Source organism: Lutra lutra, chromosome 9, assembly GCF_902655055.1.
Source record: "Lutra lutra chromosome 9, mLutLut1.2, whole genome shotgun sequence".
Classification (NCBI taxonomy): domain Eukaryota; kingdom Metazoa; phylum Chordata; class Mammalia; order Carnivora; family Mustelidae; genus Lutra; species Lutra lutra.
Window position 1 is genome coordinate 771275 of NC_062286.1, and position 17088 is coordinate 788362.

The following is a 17088-nucleotide window of genomic DNA, read 5'->3' on the forward strand; positions in this document are numbered from 1 at the left end:
TGGGAGAGAGAGATCACAGCGACCTTGTGTGGGAGCAGAGGAGACCAGACTCTTCTCGAAGCTTGAAGAGTCAGAACGAGGAGGAGGAGGGTGGGAAGGACGGACAAGGGATTTCAGAGCCTCAAGGACACTTAGAACAGCTCCTTTCCAAGCAGGCGCACACTTGAGAGAAGGAGCCGGAAGCCCAGCGCAGGGGCAGCTTGGCCGCCTAGGCTCCGCCGACCGAGTGGAGGCTTCCTTGAGGTCCTGTCGCTCAGTGCAGGCCAGGATGTGGAGCGAGGGACGCTTCCGGCACCTTTGTTATGGATGTGTAAAAGCCACAGGAAGGTCCTATACTCAAGATACCAACGAGAGCGAGCGAGAGGGAGACGCAGCTAGGGCAGCACCAAAACCAGGTTCTGAAGGAGGAACAGAGCTGCTGAGGAAAGTGGGGTGCTCATGCCTCGTCCCCAGGAGCAGCGCGTGCTGCCCGTGAGTTGGCCACACGGGGCGCGAGCAATTCCGGACTGTCCACGTTCCACGCCACAGCCCGGGCACTGAACCAAGTGGGCTCCGGGCTTAGTAAGAAGGACTCTGGTTCCAGCGTGAAGAAGGTCTGCGCAGACGGGAAGCGACAGGCTGCAGCCTGGCCCCAGGCTCTGGGACACGAGTGTCCTCGCCACACACACATGCACCCCGGAGCCTGCCACAGAGAGCCAGGCTCCGGCCCTGAGCCCCGCATCAGGCCTCCTGTGTCGGGATGCAGACCGGTGGGCCTGTGGTTCCCCATGGGACGGGGCATACTGGCGCCTCCAGGGAGGTGGTACACACCACCGTTCTCATCCACGAGGGCTCACTGGTTCTGAGAGCTGCCGTGCCTGGCACTGCCGGAGAGAGGACTCTGGACTCCCTACCCCTTGGAAAGACATGGCCTTGGATGCCTTGAGATGCACGTCCCACGACCGCCCCCCCCAGGGGACGGCCCCTCCTCACTGGGTATGACCCGCCCGTGTTTCCTTCCCACTCCTGCTCTGCGAGGACAGCCCCGCTCCTGGCCGTCTCCCTCCCAAACGAATCAGAAGCTGACCAAGCGGACCCACTGGCCCACGGGGCTGCGTGGGCGCAGGGCTGTCTGGGGCGACGGGCCACACAGGGTGAGCTGGAAAGAGTATTGGTGGTGGTATCTTCCTACATGAGCGCTGCCCTGTGATGGCCCAGAGCAGTGAGGATGGGCCTGACATCTCATGGTGGCGGCCCCATGTGGGGCCTCAGGCCTGTTGGCGCCCCAGGGGCCCCAGAACGTCTGGGGGCAGCGCTCCCTCTAATCGGGCTCTGGCCTCCGGCACCAGTGCCCGTCGAGCAGAAGCTGGGAGGCTGGTGTCCACGCCAGCAAGATGCAAACACTGTGGCCCAGGCCATCTTCCGTCTGTGGCCAGCCACACAGGAAGGGCTGTTCAGTGCAGGGCACGCTCAGAGGCCCCGAGCTGTGGTCAGGACCTGTCATGAACATCGGGGGCCCCAGAACCCCTGGTCTTCCTGCGAGGGCGGCGGCCTCAGGTAGAGCCTGAGCGCCGGAGGCCCGGGTCCACGGGGGCGGAGCCGGGCACGCGGCTCCAGGGATGGGTCCAGGGACTTCGCCCAGGCGTGACCCAGGCCCCACAGTGCTTGCTGCTCTGATGAGCCCGCAGGGAGGGCGGCGCCTGCCCTGGGCCTTTGCCACCCCAGCTCGCCATTGGCCGGCCCCGCACCGGTCTCCATGCTGGCTCCCGGCTCCCAGCGGCCTCCGAATGCTGAGGAGGGGTCCCCGCTCCTACCCTTCAAGGCCCAGTTTGCTGAGTGGTTGCAGGTGATGCTCTTTCTGCAGGACCCAGATTGACGTCCCACGGGGTCCCCCCAGCACCCAGTCAGCTGCTCCCCCTGCCCTCCCCACTCCGCACCCCAGGGGACCCCCCGCTCCGTACCCCGGGTGCCCACAGGCATGTGGTGGGAGGGGTGCTTGCAAGTGGTCAGGACTGGGAAGTTGAGCACGGAGGGGACAGGAATGCGTCCTGGACTCAGGCCCTGCCGGAGGACCTGGGGGCTGAGACACGAGGGGGGCTGCCGGAGTTCTAGGAAGCAAATCTCTGGGACTGTTAGGGGTCCCGGCGAGTGATGAGTTTGGGCCCCCCCGAGCTGAGGGGACCGGCTTCTTAGTTGTGGCCGGAATGACCGCGCCCCAGCTTTCTAAGTAGAGACATCACGACCCTCGGCCCGGGGCCTGCGGCGCCCGGAGGGGGAGGAGCACCGGTGGGGGAGGGGCGCTCACCGCTGCTGGCCCGCTGTCGGATGGTCAGCATCTGCTCTCCCGACAGCTTCGCCTTCTTCATGGCCGACGTGGCTCGTGGGCAGCCCGACAAGCTGGGGACAAGACAAGGCGGCATGATTTGGAGGTCTCGGGAGGACCCCAGCCCTGCAGGGAGGAGAGTTGGGGCGAGCAGCGCACGCAGGCATCTGGTCAGACTGTGTTCCCAGGACGGCTCCCCCCTCCTTCCCTTTCGGGCTGTGTATGCATGGAGGATGATTCTGCACCCTGGGCACCTCCCATGGCCCTGAGCCTGGGCTGCATCACACCTGCCCCTGGGGGCTCCCCCTCACTGGCCACCACCTGAGGGCACCCCCAGGGGACCCCTGGGCCTCGTGACATGGAAATGACACACATGCACATGGCTGTGTGTCCAGTATTACATGTATGTTTATTTCCTACATGTTTCATCCATAACTAGGTGCCAGGTGGCCCCTGACCACAGCTCTACACCTGTGTCCACCCAGCGCCCACTGCAGTGTGGATCACACGGTTGTCAGCAGCACAAGTTCTGCCCACGTCAGTGCACGGAGACTTCCTAAATATGTTCACGCAGATGTCCTCTCATGGTTCACAGCAACGTCCACGTTGTCTCTGATAAGCCGTCGGTGAGAGGCTTGTGTCTGGGAGCTGCTCCAGAGGGCCCCGGAGAGGCTGGGCCATCTCTGCCCTGGTCGCTCTTCCCGGGACCCAGCGGCTGGGATCTGCATCTGGGATCCGCATCTGCTGGTGCTGGTTCTGGACTAATGGGTATCAGTCCCCCAGGACTGTCAGGTCCCTCTCTTCTGCCCGCCTCCCCTGTCTTCTCAGGACTCTGTGCCCCAAGTTGGCTGGTGCCGTTGGTTGGTGTCTGTGTCTGCCCCCCAGCCCCGCTAGCCTGTCTCTGGCCCCCGACTCTCGGGCCAGCACCAGTGGCCCCGGCCAGTTGGCAGACTGGTGGTCTTCCCTGTCTGTGACCATCGGGGCTGCTCCCCAGGGGCCATGTCCTTCTGGCCCTGTCTGGCTGCTCCCTGGGCTCGGCCTCTCCCTGCCTGATTCTCTGCCCTGAGAAGAAAGTTGTCAGACGTCAGTGATGCCTCGGTGTGTGGATGCAGATCCGCGAAGGGGAGGGATCAGTAGAGTGAAGCCAGCGGAGGGGATGCACTCAGGTCCTCCCGCGGGCACCCAGAACGCCAGCCCCAGACCTGAGCACGACAGCAGCCTCTGAACACCATAGAAACACAGGCTTCCGGAGCCGCTGACCTGCAGAACCCGGTTTGGTCTTCCCTTGTTTCTCTCGGTTTTGAGATAACAAAAGGGCAGGCCAGGGATGCAGAGGGTGGCATCCTTCCCAGAGACACTCCCTGGAGCTGGGACACTGAATCGGGCAGAGACAGGCCCACAGAGCAACGCGTTTTGTTCAAGCATGCCCGCCCGGGCTCAGGGACAGCACGGTCCACATGGGTCCGACGTGGAACGGCCCCCAGGCACTGACCTGGGTGCCGGGCAGGTCCGTGGGTGCCCCTTGGGGCTTGTGCCGACCTCGCGCCGTGGTGTGCTGGCTCCTGGGGGCCCAGATGGCTGCAGGACTCACACTCTCCCCTTCGAGGAATGGACCCCGAGGGCTCAGGGTGTTTCCCTTGGGACCCAGCAGCCGTTCCAGAAACTCCTCTAAGTAACACTGCATTGCTCTGAGTGGGGATTTGGAAAGATGCAGCTAACTGCTGGCCCCGAGACGTCCAGCTCCAGCCCCGGCACCCAGACCGGGGTGGGCTGCAGGCAAGTGCTTCAGAAGGACAGAGTGAGGGAGACCTTTGGTCAGGACCCGGCCCACAGGACCTCCTTTAGGAGAATCTTCCAGCTGGAAAGAGCGAAATAAGGGAATGTTTCCGGGAGGCGTGGTTATACAGGTGTGGGGGCAGGGGTTCGTCCACGGGAGGGCCCCCGGGCTTGCGAGCGGACAGCTGCAGTCCGGAGGCTGCTGGCCACCTGGGGAGGCTGGGGGAGACATCTCGAGGCGCAGGCCTCAGACAGACTCTGGGTACGGTGGTGTCAGCGGCTCACGTCTCACTTGCAAGAGAGCAGATCTGGTTGGTGCCACTGGGCCTGTAGCGCAGACACCTGCTGGCCCCGAGTTACAGTCCCACCGGCTTCTGCAAGCCCGCTTATGGGACAGGTGAGGCGTGCGTGGCCAGATGCCAATGCCCAGGCGCCAAGCCCCTGCTTCCCGGCACTTGGGGGTTTCAATTCCCCAGTCCAGTACCAGCAGGAGGGACACCCAGTGGGAGGGACACATGGCGGGAGGGACACACGGCAGGAGGGTCATCAGGCAGGAGGGACTACCCGGCGGGCAAGTAAACCTGCAGGACGGCCTGGGGACAGTGTCCTGCGCCCGGGGCTGCTTCTCCTGCTCTCTCCGTGCGTGCGGACCGCCATTCTTCCTCTCTTCTCCCACCTGCTGGAGACTCCTGTTAGCACGCTAGGCTAGCAAGCCCCAGGGATCCTTCTCTAGGTTTTAAAAACTGTCTTCTTTTCTCATTTTATAATTTAAGACAGATTTCCTCAACTTTACTCTCTAACCTTCCAACTGAACTTTTTATCTCATTTGTCTTTGTTTTAAAGAGAACGTGTTCCTTTGATTTCTCTTGGGTTGCGAGGAGTCTGTCATATTACTCTGCTTGTGCTCCTTTCTATCTGCTGACAAATTAAAAAAATCTCTTTCCTGAAATGTCTGTTTTCTCTGTCCTTTTCTTTGTTAAAGCCTGCTTTGCATTCTGCCAGTGTAAGTTAGTGCTTCCCTTAAATGGTGGGTCGTCCTGAGCTGTTCATTCCCATCTACCGAGTGTCACCCACTGAGGCCTGTCCTGGGGCCTGCAGGTTTCGGGGAGGCTCCCCTCCTGTCTGGAGGTCAGAGGGGACACACATGGGCTGAGGCTATGCCCACAGCAGCTTGGGAGCCGGAGGTGGAGGGCCTCACCCTGCACGGGGCATTCCTGCCTCCCACACACCGGGGTCCCCAGCGCGGAGCGCCCCTCCCGCCGGGTGCGGGGGCACGAGGCGTCTGAAGCCTCGCTCTTCTCACAGAGGTTTCCACCTCCTGCTGTTCCCAAGGCTGCGTGGAGTCCCACTGCAGGGTCCTGGGGCCCGTGCGCCGCGCTACGTGCTCATGCCTGGCTGCCACCCCCCCCACCCCCACCCCAGCGTCCATCCGGGCTCCTGCCTTCGTCTGTCCCCTCAGAGCCGGACCCTAGACCTGCATCCCCCAGCACCTTGGCTCCCGGCACTCCATGCAGGGGACGGAACTCCCTTTGCTTTCTACATTTTTATTATTTTTATTTCATGGGTTTATAAAAGGAGAGCAGGCCATTTCGGTGGAATTTTGAGGTCAGTGGAGATGAATGTGTTTTTGGGCTGTGGCCCAGGAGTCCTAGAGAGACGGCTGCCACCATCGGGCACAGGGCCGTATGCCCAGAGTCTGCATCGACGGCTCCTCTCTCCCCTTCTGTGGGTCAGGGTTGCAGGGAGCCCAGCGGCTCTTCCTCCTCAGGGATGACTCCGGCCTGGAGCGACCGGGGCGGCCAAGAGCCTGGACTCTTGGTCCAGGGGTCAGAGGGAACATCCAAGTGGGCGGCCGAGAGACAGCGGCCCAGCCCCTCATCAGTGACATAAGCCCTGAGAGGCAGCGCCAAGTGTCTGGTGGCAGCATGACGGGGCCGGGATCCATGGTCACAGTCGCCCCGGCACCATCCCCGTTTACCTGACGAGGAACTGGAACCTTGTTGAGCCCATTTGGGTTTTGTGCTGAGGAAGCTCGTCCTAACAGAGAGGAATCAGTTTTGCTTTTATCTCTCCTGCTGCTTGTGAGCTAAATCCAGCCTCTGTCATTGCCGTGGGGCAGTTGTCCCCCCGAGAAGACACGTTGATGTTCCGGCCCCCAGAACTTGCAACAAGGACCCCATTTGGAAAGGGGACTCTGCAGATGTGATCAGGCTGAGACAGGTGCGTGGACGCAGGGACCTCTGCTGCAGGGACGGTACTCACGGCTCCCAGCCTCGCGCGTCGGGGGGCCACAGGTCCGGGCATGTCTGCCCCGAGGGTCCGTGAGGGTCCATGATGGCCGGGCCACCACTGGCCATGGCAGGAGGCGGTCGGAGGAGCGCAAGGGGTGTGGGTGACTGGAGAGAGCGCGCGATCCTCCTCCCTGGGGCCACAGGGCGCCTGCGGGCTGTGAGCCGCTAGTGGAGAAGAGCCGGTGACACCTCCTGGAGGCCCCCAGGGAGCCCAGCACTCTGCCTGACGCCTTCCCAAGCCACTGTACAGCACGTGGCCCAGGCTGGGTCCTCCAGTGGACACAGGGGTCCATGTGCCGCCCACCGGACAACTTCCCTCTCTGTGGGCCGTGCGCCCAGGGAAGAGCGTCTTGCCTTCCCGGTGTCGGTTGTCTGATCTAACATCCGGACCACACAGATCCCGGGGTGCTGTGCTTCCGTGATTCTGTCTGTGTTGGTAAGAAGCCAGGGCGCCTCAGCATCCGACAGCAGCAGGGCAGCGTCAGCTTTCCTCTTCTTGGGCTCTCCAAGACCAACGCCCCTACATCCCAAAGATGGACTACATCTCCCAGCGTCCCTTGGGAAGACTATATCTCCCAGCGTCCCTTGCAACAGGGGCTGAGGTGCCCTGGGTCTACCTGGGGAGGATGGGAAGGCAATGCAGATGCTCCCCAGAGCACTGAGATGGTGGATGGCGAGGAGCCCCGGGGGGAGAACTCATGTTAATGCAATTCCCTTGGCAAGAATCAGGCAAAACAGACATTCGGAAAAAGGCCGTCTCCCCACTTGTGATGAACTGTAAGGAAACTGAAAATACAATACATCAGGTTTTGGGTCTGCGAGGAAAGTTTAAGAGGGTCTAGGACGTGAGCTTTTTGAAAAAAAAAATTTCATTCTGGTCAAGCCCAGTGAAAGATAAGACTCAGTTCTAAGACTGCTGGTTAATTTTCCCAGGTTAGCCCCGGTGACTTGGATTTCTGCCGGACTGTGAGGTCTGCCGGTCACGTGCACGCCCCACGCAGCCCCGTCCCTTGCCCGGCCTGGGGACATGAGGGCACCTGTGCCTCTGGGCTGTCACCGTGACTCAGAGGGCTAGCCCGGGAAGGCGCTTTCGACGCTGCTGGGCACACAGAGCCCCCCCCACACACACACTCAGGGGGTGAGCAGGCCTCTTCCCGGCAGAGGGGGAGGTGGGGGAAGAGAGTTCTAGGGAGGCGAGAAATGGGTTCAGTGGCTGGCTGGGGGGAGGGGATGGTTCTGGAGGCACAGCCAGGTCCAGGGGCCGGCGGGTTCAGACCGGGCAGTGGGGTGCACTGCCGGGGCAGCCAGCCCCTCCCAGTCTCTGCCTGCCCCTGCCCGCCCACGCCCACTCTCAGTGAGCCCCGGCTCCGAGTGCCCAGGTGTTTCCCAGGGCTGTGCCAGGCAGCCACCTGCGTAGCTTTCTCACACCCACTGGGTGCTGCCCGAGTGGCTGGTGGACACTCACCGGGGTCCTGAGGGGCTGCCCGCTGCCTACTCACCCCCTTTCCGCAGCAGCTTCTCCTCAGGGCACCCGCCCTGACCCCGGCCCGGGCTCTGACCTCCCCTGAGCTCTGCCCGCCCGTCCTCCCAGATCTTCAGTGTTCTTCTGTGCCCGGTTTTCCCTGTTTCTCTCTTCCTGAGGCTGTGCCCCCTGACCCGTCTGACCCCTTGGGGGATAACGGCCCCCACCTGTGTCTCTTCTACCCTCAGTGCGCCCCGCTTGCTCCCCTGACACCTGCCCCCTGCCCTCTGGCCTATCCCAGGCCGGTTTGGGTCACTGGGACTCCTCGCTGAGCGGTCCCCAGCTGCGTTTTCTGGAAGACCCTGAAGCCCCAGGGAGGCACGTGCGGTCAGGGGATGGGCCTCACGGCTGCTGCTCCAAACGACGGTGTTCATTCTGCTCATGGCTGGCCTTCGAAGGAAGTGGGGACGGGGGGCAGTCCCAGTGGGGAGAACTGGTCCCTCCGGAAGACTCAAGAAGTATTCCTTGATCGTGGTGGGCAGGAGTTACAAAAACGTGCCATATAACCCGAAAACAAGGAACTCTACTTTCCTTGTTGCCAGAGTATTAGACACACATTCCAACAGAAATTTGTCTGATTTATATGAGAACGTATTTGGTTTTGAATGACTTATTTTTCATTTAAATATTGCTTTTTAAGGAAGACTCAGCCAATCCTTAAGATAAAATAAGACAATTTCTATGTCCTTTATAACAGCCCTACTCAGGACACAGACTGGAGCCCCCCACCTCCCTTACAGGGTAGAGAGTGTGGACCCCAGCCTCGAAGGAACAAAATAAGCGAAACAATTTCACAGCCTGTGGGGAAGGGGGGGTGCCTACAGAGCTCAGTGGTTCCTACTATCCTCGTGCCTGGCTGCCCCGCGGCTATGACCTCCCTAGGGAGGACACTAGGGACAGTGGCTCGGTGGGCCCGGCAGCCCCAGACCCATGCTCCGGCTTCCTCTACTGCTTACGTCCTGGCACTGCTGACCACGATCCCCGACCCCTCAGGAGCTGTCACATTTTGGCGGAAAGAGGAAGAGCAGGAAACTTCTGGGTCAGTGGAGTCTTTCCTTCTGATTCTACACCTACTGTTTTCACAGCACTGGGGGTCGTAGGAGGAGCCCCGCATCTCAGTGCACCAATGGGGTCTTCCTGGGGGCCCCTCCTGACCGAGGCCTTAGGGTATGGGAGGACCGCCGCCTGTCGTTCCACACAGCAGGGCCACAGCCTCCAAGGGATGGATCTCTGCACCTTTGGCCGAGTTCTTGCCCGGACGACTGTTCGTACACCTCTGTGGAATCGTGGTTTGCCTGCCAACAACTTACACGAAAACAAGGGGCTGTGGTTCAGCCTTTTGAGGAGGGACATTCTGACGCCTGCCGCCCATGGGGGACACCGTGCCCAGTGAGATGAGGCAGATGCAGAAGGACGAACTGCAGGGTCCCATTCACCGGAGGTCCTGGAGGGGACCCCGAGGTGTGGGAGCAGAGAGCTGATGGTGGGCACCAGGCGCTGGGGGAGGGAGTGGGGAGCAAGGGTTTACGGGGACAGAGTGTCAGTTTGGGAAGAGGGCAAAGTCCTGGAGTTGAATGGTGGGATGGCCACATAACGTGAGTGACCTCAATGTCACTGAGCTGTACGCCCCAAAATAGTGAAGATGGGAAGGTGTGTTTTTACCACAATGGAAACAAAATGCTGTCAGCTCTGCTCTCGGTGCCGCTCATCCCCTTTCCCAGAGTCACACCCTACAAACATGGGCTCTACCCCCAGCTCCTGGGGCTCAGAGCCCTACCCCTGCAGGCACACAGAGGCAGCCCTTCTGTTAAGTGCCAGCATACCATCTGTGGAGCTCGACCGCCCACGGCAGGGCCCCTGCCTCAGACGCCCTCTGAATGCCCTGAGATGTCCCCAGCTCCGGCCCCATGCAGGCAGGAGGACGGGGCCACAGCCGGGGACGCAGCCAGAGCCCTGGGCTCATCCACCGCAGCTGGTGATCCTCCTGTGGGGCAGGCGTCGTGGGTCACCTCCGGGAACCTCTGGGATCTGGCAGGGGCCTGGGCCAAAGAGGGAGCCTTCCTGGCCCTGGGGGCCCGTGGCAAATCCCAGGGGTAGGGTCAGTGTCTGCACACCAGGACCTGGGCCATCCCGGTACCAGCCGTGGGGTCTGCTGGAGCACAGAGACAGAAAGGGCGCTGAGTGTGCCCTGAGCGCGTGCACCTGCGCGGGGCTGCTCGGGCCTCTGTTCACCGCCGTGTCTCGCTGGAGACACGAGGGCCACAGGCTGAAAGACTGGGTTGGGGAAGATGTTCTTGCTTCCTTTTGGGCTCACTGATCCCGTCTGAATTTTCTACCTGAGCAGGGATTCCTTTAACAATTAAAAATTGGCCTTCCTTTCGAGGAACACTTCAAGGCTCGGTGCCATACTCCCAAACTTCCCACGACTCCTGGTGTGTGAACTGACGTGTTCCCTCTGTGCTGGTTGTGGCTTCAACCGCAGGCCGCCACGCCCAACCGGGTCCATGTGATTTGTCTACACCGCCCATCCTAACCCTTCCACGGGGAGCCCTTTGATTCAACGGGGTTTCTGCTAAGACCATCGAACTCTATGGATTCCTAAGAGTAAGCAAGTAAAAATTAATGGGACGATTGGCTTTTCTGGAAATTTCCTGATACATTCTTGGCCCAGGCGTGCAGCGGGAGGCCCTGTGCCAAATGCCAGCCTCCTTCCCCACATGGGGCCTCCCGCCTTCTTCAGCCCCAAGGGTTAACCTGCACATACTCGTGTGTGTGTGCAGAGTCCCAGCCGGCTTCTCTCTGTGGGTCCTGATCCCGGCTTCCCAAAGCCTCCGTCCCGACCCACGGATGGGAGTGAGATTCGCTTCCCAAACACCTCTGGGGCTTCCCCTTCTCACCAGGGCAGGCGAGTTGGGGGCAGATTCCCACCTTCTTTTGGAATTGGGGGTGTGGCGTGAGGAGCGGGCGGCCACCCGGCGGGGCTTCCCTGGGCCAGCACCAGGACGAGGGCACTCACCTCCGGTGGGTGAGGAAGCTACCGCTGACGTGCCCTGACCCGTCACAGCCCGGCGTGGGGCACGACATGCCCTCCGTCTTGACCGACTTCCAGGAGAACTGCGAGCCATTGAGGTACCCGTCCTTCTGTCTCTTGGCCGCCAAGGGGCACCCCGATGCGCTGCGATGGGAGGCGTACTTCCCGGTTATGTGGCCTTGACCGTCACACCCGGGAACGGGACACCTGGGGGCAGAAGAGACACCCTCTGTGGTCTTGGCGCCGTCTATACTGGTGGCCTCTCCAGCAAGGTCAGGATAACCAGGCTCAAAGCAAAGCCAGCGCTCCCTCCAGCGAAGGGGAAGAGAGCGGACCCGCTGAGAGCACTACGTAGCCGTGGGTGAGGGGCCTCCCGTCCTCGGCCGGGGAGGCTGCACGGTCCGGGGGCCACGGGCACAGGAGAAAGAAGCCGTTCCTGGAGTGAGTGTGGTGCAGGGGTCTGTTTAAAAGACACCACTTTTGGACAGAATCACGGCGTTCACGGTGGAAGGACACAGAGTCAAGGAGGAATTGCAGGACTATTTTTTATGATTTTATAAACCCGTGGTTTTCCCAAGAGCTAGAAAACATTTGTTTGCCTGGCTGCGTTCTCCCACAGCCTCCGGCCAGAGGGGATTTGGAGCGAGACGTGGCGTGTAATAAGGTCTCGGGGAGTGCTGCTCGGCGGTACACCGTCAGCACGTTTGGGGGAAGAGAGGGGGTATCTGGGCGGGAGCTGAAGGCCAGTGGTAGGCTGATCCCTGCTCCTGAAACCTCCCCACCGTGGGCGACCGCCGAGGGCCGAGAGCCCACAGCCCCGACGGCGCAGGTTGTCAAAGACGGTGGGCGTGATTCAGGCTCCTCACAGGCCCCAGGCCGGTGGGTGTTGCATTTTCTTTTTAATGGCAAAGTTTACATTCTATAGAATTTATAGTACCCATTTACTTTGCTAAGGTTTATTTTAATATTTTGAATTGATTTTTACTTTGTTTTAACCGAAAATTTTCTCCAAACACACGGAGACTAACATTTCAGGAGGACAACTCTAGGTTTATCTTCGGGATTTTTGGGACCTGGGCTCTGGGCATTGGTTTGGCGCACATGGTTGGGTGGACGGCCTGGCTGAGAGGCCTGCCATGTGCTGGAAGCCCCAGGCACCCCTGCTCTCGCGGCCTGCCCCAGAGCAAGGCAGACAGCAGCTACGCGACTTTCCGGAGCAGGGATGTCGGCCGATGTTGGCTTCCGTCGTAGCCGATACCCTCATAGACATTTGTGAACCTGCCTCTCCCAGTCAGAGAATTTCTTCTTCCACCTAGGGCTGGGCGGGGGGGGGGGGGGGGGGGCGTCCAGGGTCCACCCGGGGCTACGGGAGAGGGTCCGGGGTCACATTACTCAGAGTGTCAGACGGGTGGACAGTCCCTGGCCACAGCACCCACTTTTTAGACGGTGTGTTCAGCCGCCAGCAGGGGTGCTCTGGGTGCGGTTCCAGATCTGGTCTTCGGTGACTGCCGCTCCCCCTCCCTGCTGCTCCCACCGGCAGCCCGCCCGCCCTGCCCGCCTCGTGCGCGTACCTGATGGGCTCCTGGTCCTCTTTGTCTTCCTTGCTCTGTGCTATCCTGATGCCACTTTTCTTTGCTCTCGGGCAACCTGAAAGACTGAAGAAGGGACATGGCCTCAGCGAACATCGGCTCTGCCGGCAATGGCCGGCTTCCGTCCCACAGCAGCCGCTTGGATCCCGTGTCCCCCAGTAGCCAGAGCTTCTCCCCACGAACACCAAGTCTGGGAGGAAGGTCCTTCTGGGGGCGGCCCCTCTGCGTGGGAAGAGGCCGGGCGGCCGGGCACAGAGAAGGGGCCACGTGGAGGAAGAGAACACACGCTCCCTTGTTCTCTCTGGGTGAGCCGCTCCCCTGAGCCCTGCCATCTGGGGGGACAAGACAGTCTGTTCGGATCCGTCTGAAGTACGACTCCAGTGTGTCTGCAGAAGGTGCAGAGGAAGTGGAACATAATTACTTCATTTAGTTGTCGAAAGCTTGGAAATAGAGGCTCCCGTTTATCTACAGGAAAATTTCCGGCTGGGACAGAACACAGTCGCGAACGTGTGGGCGCACAGGCTGACAGCGGGCTTGTCCTCGGCTCCGGATGAGAACACGGGGAACTGCCGTGACTCCTTGCAAAGAACTGAAGACCAGGAAACTAGGCCTTTTCCCGAGACGCCGGACCCACGGCCACGGACTCCAGCCAGAGCCGCGGCTGTGGCACAGGTGGGGCGTCCTTCCCGGGTGCTCGCGGGCTCCCTTCCCGGTGCCTGGGTTCTCAGGGAGGGGTGGCTCTGACCGTAGGAGGCCTGTTCCCCAGCCCCTCACTCCGTGTCCTTGCGTTTTTCCTTCTCTTGAGACAGCGAGGCTCCTCTCCAGCGAGGAGGGGCCCCCGCAGGCAGAGGGCAGGTGCAGGGCCCTGGGCCCTGGGCTGGGGCTTCGGACCCCACGTCGGGCCCTGTGGTCTCCAATGGCACGTGATCCGAGCCCCCTCACACCTGTCTCCTCTCGCGGGGACACGGGAAAGAGGAGGTATGCCTGCATTTTCTCCCTTATCCGCCCCTGCGTTTGGAGGTAAAACCTAGGAGAGTGGCTGTCCTCTCCCCCACCTCTGACTGCCCAGTGGCTGGCCACACTGCGGTTCAGCTCTTGAGATCTCTGCCTGGAGAAGTACTCCTGCCCAGGTCTCGGGGATCTGAAGCCGGTGGGCGTTCCTGTTCCTGGGCAGGTGACCGCCTGGGGCCCCTGGGACGCTTCTCCCAGCCCTGTGCAGCCTTGGCATCTGCGGGTCCAAGCCCTGCCTGCCCTCGCACACCCTGACCCTGCTCTTGCTCCCTGTGCCCCCTTCCTTTCCCAGCAGCAGCTACAGGCAAAGCATGTCCTCAGGCGTCCTCAGGCGTCCCTGGAATCGTCCACGTTCTCCCTCCGGGACACCGTGTTTAAGGTGCTCTGTTTCAGACCTTCCCGCGGCTCAGCACCAAAGTCCCACATGTGTGCACGAGGCTCCTGGGGCCTGGCCTTGCCGTCAGCATCCGTCCCCGCTGCCCTGACCGCACGTGCTGCCCCTTCCATTCTCCTCCCCGATGCCCCCGTGCCCCCACTCCGGCCGTCTGCAGGCATGTTGTTCAAGACGTCTTCCTGGGCACAGGTGCCATTCCTACTGCCAGTCCTGGGGGCCTGGGGAGCCCTGTCCCTGGGCTGGAAGCCGTCCACTTACTTAGCACGTGCCACTACAGCTGTGAGTTCTGGGGGCACCTGAGCCATGTGCTCCTTCCCCTTCATCCGGGCCGTTTGCCGTTTGTGCCGCAGTGACACTGCGCTCGGACTTGCTGTTTGCGGTGGGGAGCCTGCTGCCTGCCGCTGTGCCCGCCGCCGCCACTTCCGTTCACGACTGTGATCTCCTCCTGGAGGAGCCCGTCTCCGCTGAGCGGCACTTTTGGATCCCTCACCCGGGAATCCTGGGTGACATTTGTGACTGTGCTCTACATGGTGACGTATCCCGGACAGATGTCCGACAGTTTGCCGTTACTGATGCGGGGGCTCGCGGTGTGCCTGAGTCTTGATTTGAGATCTCATGCACTTTGGGAGCAGCGGCAACACTTTCAGGACCCCTGCCCTGTGTCGCCAGAGGCAAGGCCAGGGCGGGTGCCCTGGCAGTGTCCAGACAGGGTCTAGGTGGGCTCGTCCGCAGGGCCGCGGGAGGGCTCGCTGTGCTGGACAGACAGACGCTGCATCCCTGACCCTCTGGCTGCAGAGATGTGTGCCCGTGCTGAGGAGGCCTGAGGAGAGGCCTGGTTGTGCCCAGGACCCGCAGCCCCATGGGCGATCCCCCGTCCTCTCCTTCTGCTGCCTCCTCAGCCCTGGCGACCCGTCTGCGTCAGACGGGCACAGCCTGGGGTGCCTGCACATGGACGTGCCCCGGGGAGTCGGGCCCCCACAGGTGGTGACGTGGCTGCTGTGGGGCTCCCTCCAGGAGATCAGGGCAAAGAGAGTGCTCCCACAGGACAGCAAAACTAGACACGCCAAGTGTTCAGTGACACTCGCGGTATGCAGCAGGTGCTCAGCAAATGTTTCTTTGTCATGAGGTGACATCCTGGAGCCCCCCGTGCCCGGCTGCTCTCTCAGCCTGGGAGGTGTTCCCGGGGCGTCCACGGCACCTGGGGGCTCCTGAAAAGCACAGACGCGACTTCAAGCTGGGGGACAGCTCCTGGCCTTGGGATCTCTCGCCATGTATGCATGGTGACGCATCGCAGGGGCGAGGGGCTCCTCGGGACCCGGGGTGGCGGGACCACGCTGGGCAGCTGGAAGCCTGAGGCGAAACGGCCGCCCAGGGAAGGGTCCACTTGTCGCTGTTTTTGACCGAATCGAATGGAACCGAGTCTACAGCAGCCACGTTGCTCTACCAGCCTGCGCAGGAGCACGGGCTCGCGTCGGCGTCCGACACTCTGCGGCAGGCTCTGTCTGGGCTGCGCAGCTGGCTCAGCACCGTGAGGCCGCTCTGGTGTTTGGTGGTGGCCCCGGGGAACACGCGGCGACACCCAGAGACTTCTTGGGTTGTCACCGGCTGCGGAGCCGGTGCTGCCGCGTCCCGTGGGTAAAGCCTGGAGGCTGCCGGCCGCCCCTGAGTGTCGGAAGCACCGTGGGGACAGCCCCGGAGGGGAGGATGATCACGGAGAGTCCTCCATAACCCCATGATCTCGTCCTCCTCGTGGGCCATCCAAGTCCGTGTGCCCCAGCCCAGTGCTGCTGGAACCTGCTTGGATGGCGAGCACGGAAGCGCGGCCCGTGGGGGATCTCTGTGAGGGAGGCGCCCGCCACGGGGGCTGTCCGTGTCCCTCGTCCAGACCGCGCTAGCAGCCGGGGAGCATCCCCTTCTCTGACTATGGGCATCGGGACACACAGGCAGCCACATGCTCCGCACCATCCACGGATCCACTCGGTGTGGTTGGTGGGCAAACGCCGTCTGTCTGGTGGGCGGCCTGCGGCTCACACTGTCTGAGCAGCCTCCCCTCTCCTTGTCTCCGTCTCTCTCCCACTCCTCTTCCTTTGTCTTCTTGGGCGGGGGGTGCGTCTGAAGCGCCGGGGCTCTTGGACTGTAGGGCGGCTCACTCCATGACCTCAAGTCCGGCCGACAAGGAAGCAGCGTCGTGTGAGCAGATACCAGGGTCCGTATCTGCTGGTGCAGCCACTTTCTACCGTCGGACGGGTCCTCCTTCACCAGCATCCTCGTCCCTGCCCCGGCCCTGGCTCTTGTTGGGGACGGAATAGGAGGAGAAGCTGGGGCACCTGGCCACAGGTCCTGACCCACTTCTGTGAAGACCTCGCGTCCGAAGCTTCTTCAGCTCACCTCTGACACGCGGCCTGGCATGTCTGACGGGATCGCCAGGCTGTGTCTCCAACACCCCTTCTCCTCGGGAGCCCCAAGGCCTGCGAGGAGCCCCGTAAAGCGCAGCTCTGTGTCTTCAGCTCTGCTCCTGGCTTGGAACGGCTGGACAGCCAGCGGCTCAAACTTCCCATTTGAGAGGCCAACGCCCACCGGTGCCGGAACGCCTGCCCATCCGTGACTGTCCGAGGGACCTTATAACACGCCTGTGCTGGGTCTGTTCCCTGAGCTCTTCCGATCTGGAGAGGCTGCTGCTGGACGACCCGAGCAACGTTCTCACAGGCGGACCCCAGGCCCGTCAGGAGAGTGCGCCTGCCGTCCCAGGAGGGACCCCGGGGCATGGCGCTGCTCTGCCGACCGAGCCTCCAGACCATACACAGCCGGGGCCAAACCCAGCGAGCACAGAAGGAGCAGGGGCGGGAGGGGATGGGCGCTCCACTTACCTCCGGTGGGAGGCGTAGTTCCCGGTGATGTGCCCGGAGCCATCACAGCCAGGGGTGGGGCACCTGCAATTAAGAACACAGGACGGGCAGAATTTACTGGAAAGAAAGCAAGTGCTGGACAATTAAGTCCCTCCTTTATCCACGAAAGCAAACTGCTGACGGCTTCACCACCCTACTCGAAGGAGACAAACGGAGCCGGAAGCTCCCCGGCTGGGAGCAGGGACCTGTGCCCATTGACTGCGCCACTGGATGCCACCGGATGCCAACCTCGGCTACCTTCTTCCTTTCAAGCCCAATGGCACTTT

At 61.8% G+C, this 17088-nt stretch overlaps 1 protein-coding gene across 3 annotated transcripts in view; it reads right to left on the minus strand.

Annotated features, from left to right (window-relative positions):
* Positions 1-17088, minus strand: part of MYT1L (myelin transcription factor 1 like) — a 277105-nt gene that overhangs the window by 9886 nt on the left and 250131 nt on the right. For all 3 annotated transcript variants that reach the window (XM_047746105.1, XM_047746104.1, XM_047746103.1), the window contains 4 exons: positions 16784-16846; positions 12494-12577; positions 10908-11129; positions 2285-2376 (listed from right to left, as the gene is read on the minus strand). In XM_047746105.1, coding sequence (XP_047602061.1) covers positions 2285-2376; positions 10908-11129; positions 12494-12577; positions 16784-16846 — 461 coding nt within the window. The remainder of the gene's footprint in view (positions 1-2284; positions 2377-10907; positions 11130-12493; positions 12578-16783; positions 16847-17088) is intronic.